Source organism: Haliotis asinina, chromosome 16 (assembly GCF_037392515.1).
Source record: "Haliotis asinina isolate JCU_RB_2024 chromosome 16, JCU_Hal_asi_v2, whole genome shotgun sequence".
Classification (NCBI taxonomy): domain Eukaryota; kingdom Metazoa; phylum Mollusca; class Gastropoda; order Lepetellida; family Haliotidae; genus Haliotis; species Haliotis asinina.
The window spans coordinates 47,090,240-47,094,210 of NC_090295.1; the positions used below are offsets into that span (position 1 = coordinate 47,090,240).

The following is a 3,971-nucleotide window of genomic DNA, read 5'->3' on the forward strand; positions in this document are numbered from 1 at the left end:
TGAGGAGCCCACCATTGGAAATTCAAAGACTGGCATTCCAGAACGCAGTTTTGTTGCTTTACAACTCGATGCGTGCGTGTGTGGTTTTAATGGATACTAGAGATGGACTTCAAACATTATACCCATTTAGAGAATCGAACCCGGGGTTTCGGCGTGACGAGCGAACGCTTTAACCATTTGGCTTCCCTCACCGCCCACGATGTATGCATGTGTGCCATTTTTACAGGTGTGTCATTTCAATTTACAAAAAAATTACAGTGGGTTTTATCCATGTTTTGGTGTGTCTCATAGGCCTAAAGACACCGGACCCTGCACGAGGCTGTGACACACTGTAATAAACAAACTTCTCTTCTATGTGTGTGAACGTTTGTGGGTTTTATTTTCCTCATGACGACCGAACGAATTGACCGCTAGACTATCCAAATGCCCCATGGCTAGTACACGTGTGCTGAGGATGACAGGTATGTAATGTATTAAACAACTGCCGGACTACTGGAAAGTTTGACAAAATTCATTGTGATTGTGATTAACTTCATCCAGCTGTGATAAACACAAAAAGATGATACTGGCTGAGGCTGCCATTTACTCATACGGTTTGTTTTACAACGCTGTTAGCAAACGTCCTAAAAACACCTGGCAAATCAGAGTGTGCTTGTCAAGGAATCCCGTGCTACTGGACTGAAGAGACGCTGTAACGACTTGGCTACCCTATAACCAACATCTCGTAGGGAGGGAAAATGTGTGCGGAGCTGGGTTGGTTTAACGCCACAATCTGCTGACATAAAAAGCGGCGGTCTGTAAATAATCGGGCCTGACCTGACAATCCCGTGAGTTTAGTTATATACAGCACTCAGCAATATTCCAGCTATATGGCGACGGTCTGGAAATACTCGAGCCTGAACCAGACAATCCTGTGATCAACAGTTTGACATGAGACGAAGAAAGCATGACTAACAAGAACATGAATTTAGTTTAAGAAAATATTTATTTATACATATAAACATGTAGAAAAATATAACTGTTTATGGCATTACAAGTATCCGTTTTAAACGATAATACGTGTTTCAGAAGCACCAAAGTGAGCATGGAAGACAATACATGACGTCAACAAACATGACGTCATCGCAACGCATACATAATCAGTGTATTATGAATGGTGACAGACAGCGCGAGACGTTTCCATCTGTTTAACAGATGTGATGAGATGAAGTCGTGGACCAACAGATGAAGAGATGAAGACATGGTGCACGCCCGATAGATGAAGATGCGGTAGAGAAGTGTAGGAATGATCGCGCTTCATGTGAAGCCAGAGTCTAATATATCAGATTCTAAACAACAGTGTTACACACAACACAAAAATAAATGTTTATCAAAAATATAACAAGAGCGGCAAAAGAACCGCAGTAGGCACTTGCAAAAGTCATTTCTTGGCAGTTTGAGAATGTCTAAAGTTCTATGTAAATGTAGTTTCCATGGTTACCAAGGACGCCACACCTTTTCCTCGTGGAAGGCACACTGTGGTGGCGAGTAACGGTGAACAGGGCTAACAGATTCGTACATCCGGGTACCTGTTGACATGCGCGGTACGGGATGAACGGGATAGGAGACATGTCGCGTCGTCTGCTGCGCGTACTCGATGTCGCTGTGGTAAGGGTGCACTCTGATATTTGTGATGTTTTTATAGTCATTAAAGTTTGTCGGCACACTGAAGCTGTCGGGACTGCTCTCACGGGATGTTGACGTCACGTGATCCTGCACGTGCACAACTGGAGCAACAGGTGTAGAGTGAGCGAGCGGCATGAGGAGGAGACTGGTGGGTGTCGTCTGCTTGGTTGGGGATGACGTCATCATGTCAGTCGCCTCCGGGATCTGAATCTGAAGTGGCTGTAAACATCTGGTTTGGCCGTTGACAGGAGATACGCTCTCAGCACGTGCTGCGTAAGTCGTCTGTTTCGAGTCATGGAATGTCGTCTGCTGATGTTCGGTGATGGATGAGGGAGCTGAGGTCACAACTGACAGACATTTCCCAAGATGATCAGCAAGCGATGACTTCACTTCTTCCTTGACACCGCTGGAAGACTGGAAGTAGTTGAGCACCTCGTGTGCACATTGGTTGAACCCGGCACGGTATTTGGCAGCAACACCGGGGTCGGAGGTCACGTCAGTGGACACGTGCTGTCGCTGCATATGGCGCAGGTACTTGACTGTCATTTCCAGGATATCGGCCTTCTCAAGGCGGGAGAACTGTGCGCTCTGAAATGATCAAGTCAATTGTTAAAATGGTCATCAAGGTTATTTAAACACATCTGGGTAGCAAGGTTTCATAAATAATATACACAGTATGTATTAAATAATATTTCCGACACTGTCCACATGAAATGTAAAATGGTTTACGAAAGTATTATCCTTACATGTACTATTTGACATTTCATATTTCAATACTTACATCTTGTTTCATTGCTTGGAGGAGCAGCGATTTCAACTGAGATAAACTGTCGTTGATGCGAGCACGGCGCCTCTTCTCAACCAACGGTTTGTTGGCCTGAAATAGACAACCTTCAGTTACAGCACGTGACAAGGTGGAGCAGACGTTGTAACATTGAAATGACTTGTTTACAAAATGTGGCAGTTTGAAAAGCATATGAAGTTTTCACATCTTAAGCTTTGGATGATTGTGACAGCACATTAATGTCAGAGCATATAGACGTGACATTAAGCAAGTACGTTTTATCAACTAAATAAAGAGAAACTTGATAAAATGTTTGTACTAAGTCATCCGTTTTCCGAATACAAGACTACCCAGGAAAACTGGTGACATTAAAATAAAATGTAACAAACCGATATTAACCTTATCCAAAGTTACAACAACATTTTGGAAAAAAATTGCAAACATGCCAAACGAAACATGAAATCGATTTATAAGCGATCGCGGAAGTTAGGTGGACCTTGTCTTGCCGACATGTGACATGTGAACTCGCCTGTCGACAAAAAGTAAACAATCCCAAAGACAACTCACCCTTCTGTGGGATGAGACCCGCTCTGGCATTCTGTTTTCTGTTAAAGTCTCCATTGCCAAAAGTGGAATGCAGCCAAATTGCTAGCTGAGGTAATCTGTGAACCACTAGAGCACACGAGTGAGTGTAACTCTCCCACGGTCGCCGGGGTTTTTATACAACCCAACACGAGCCGGCTTGAGATGCGAAGGTATGCCAAGGCGCTTTCCCACGCTCGACGCTGGTAGCGTCAGCCAATCAGCGCGCGGCTTGTGGACTTAGCGGGATGTATCGGCATGCGCCTTCAATACTCTGATTGGTCAACACACAGATGTGCTTGCGACAGGTACGAGTGGTTTAGCCTGTATAAGCTAGGCACGTGACTCGACCAACTGTTGATAGTTGAGGCTGGGACATTTGATCGATTGGACTCAATAGTTAACAGTAGTCACTCATTTCATTTGACGGGTTTGATTGTGTGAAACCTAAACTTTACACCATAAATAAGTATATATGGTTTAAAGATCCTCTGAAACAGCGAAGAATGTTTGTTTTTCATTGAGTCAGAAATTGAAATAAATGGCGTGATGTATATTTCAAATTCCTTATCAATATTTTCAAACACATCTCGGATGCATTACAGTGTTTACAAGATTGAAAATATTTTCCTACGTATTTCGTCGTCCTCTGTAGATGATAGAAAATATTTGTCTAAACTTGTCTGTAAGGATTGTATATATATAAGCATTACTTTATTCTTACAAAATTAATGATTTGGTGCATATTCAGTCATGTGGGAGAAAGTACCAAAATTCGTGCTTGATCAAAAATATTGTTTACGGTAACGAGTATCAATAGGTACGAATCACAAAATTTATAATATTAAAACAGGTTTTGAAAAGGTAATAGACGTATACCCTATGTTACCCTTTTATTAGAAATGTGAAGTTAAGAATGTGTTAGCGAAAATCAGTGTTG

The 3,971-nt window shown here is 42.5% G+C and overlaps 1 protein-coding gene across 1 annotated transcript; it reads right to left on the bottom strand.

Annotated features, from left to right (window-relative positions):
* Window positions 1-966: 966 nt before the first annotated feature.
* On the bottom strand, window positions 967-3,248 carry LOC137268262 (transcription factor HES-4-B-like). The gene is made up of 3 exons (XM_067802805.1): window positions 3,017-3,248; window positions 2,447-2,542; window positions 967-2,253 (listed from the first exon to the last, which is right to left on the bottom strand). Exons 1-3 carry the CDS (start codon window positions 3,068-3,070, stop codon window positions 1,477-1,479), a joined length of 927 nt encoding a protein of 308 aa, XP_067658906.1. The 5' UTR covers window positions 3,071-3,248; the 3' UTR covers window positions 967-1,476.
* Window positions 3,249-3,971: the final 723 nt, after the last annotated feature.

What these genes read in the sequence shown, in the direction of transcription:
- LOC137268262 (XM_067802805.1), bottom strand. Translation starts at nt 3,070, where the DNA reads ATGGAGACTTTAACAGAAAACAGAATGCCAGAGCGGGTCTCATCCCAC. An exon ending in GGGTCTCATCCCACAGAAGG is followed by an intron (nt 2,543 to 3,016) that starts GTGAGTTGTCTT and finishes TGTCTATTTCAG; the next exon opens with GCCAACAAACCGTTGGTTGA. An exon ending in TCCAAGCAATGAAACAAGAT is followed by an intron (nt 2,254 to 2,446) that starts GTAAGTATTGAA and finishes TGATCATTTCAG; the next exon opens with AGCGCACAGTTCTCCCGCCT.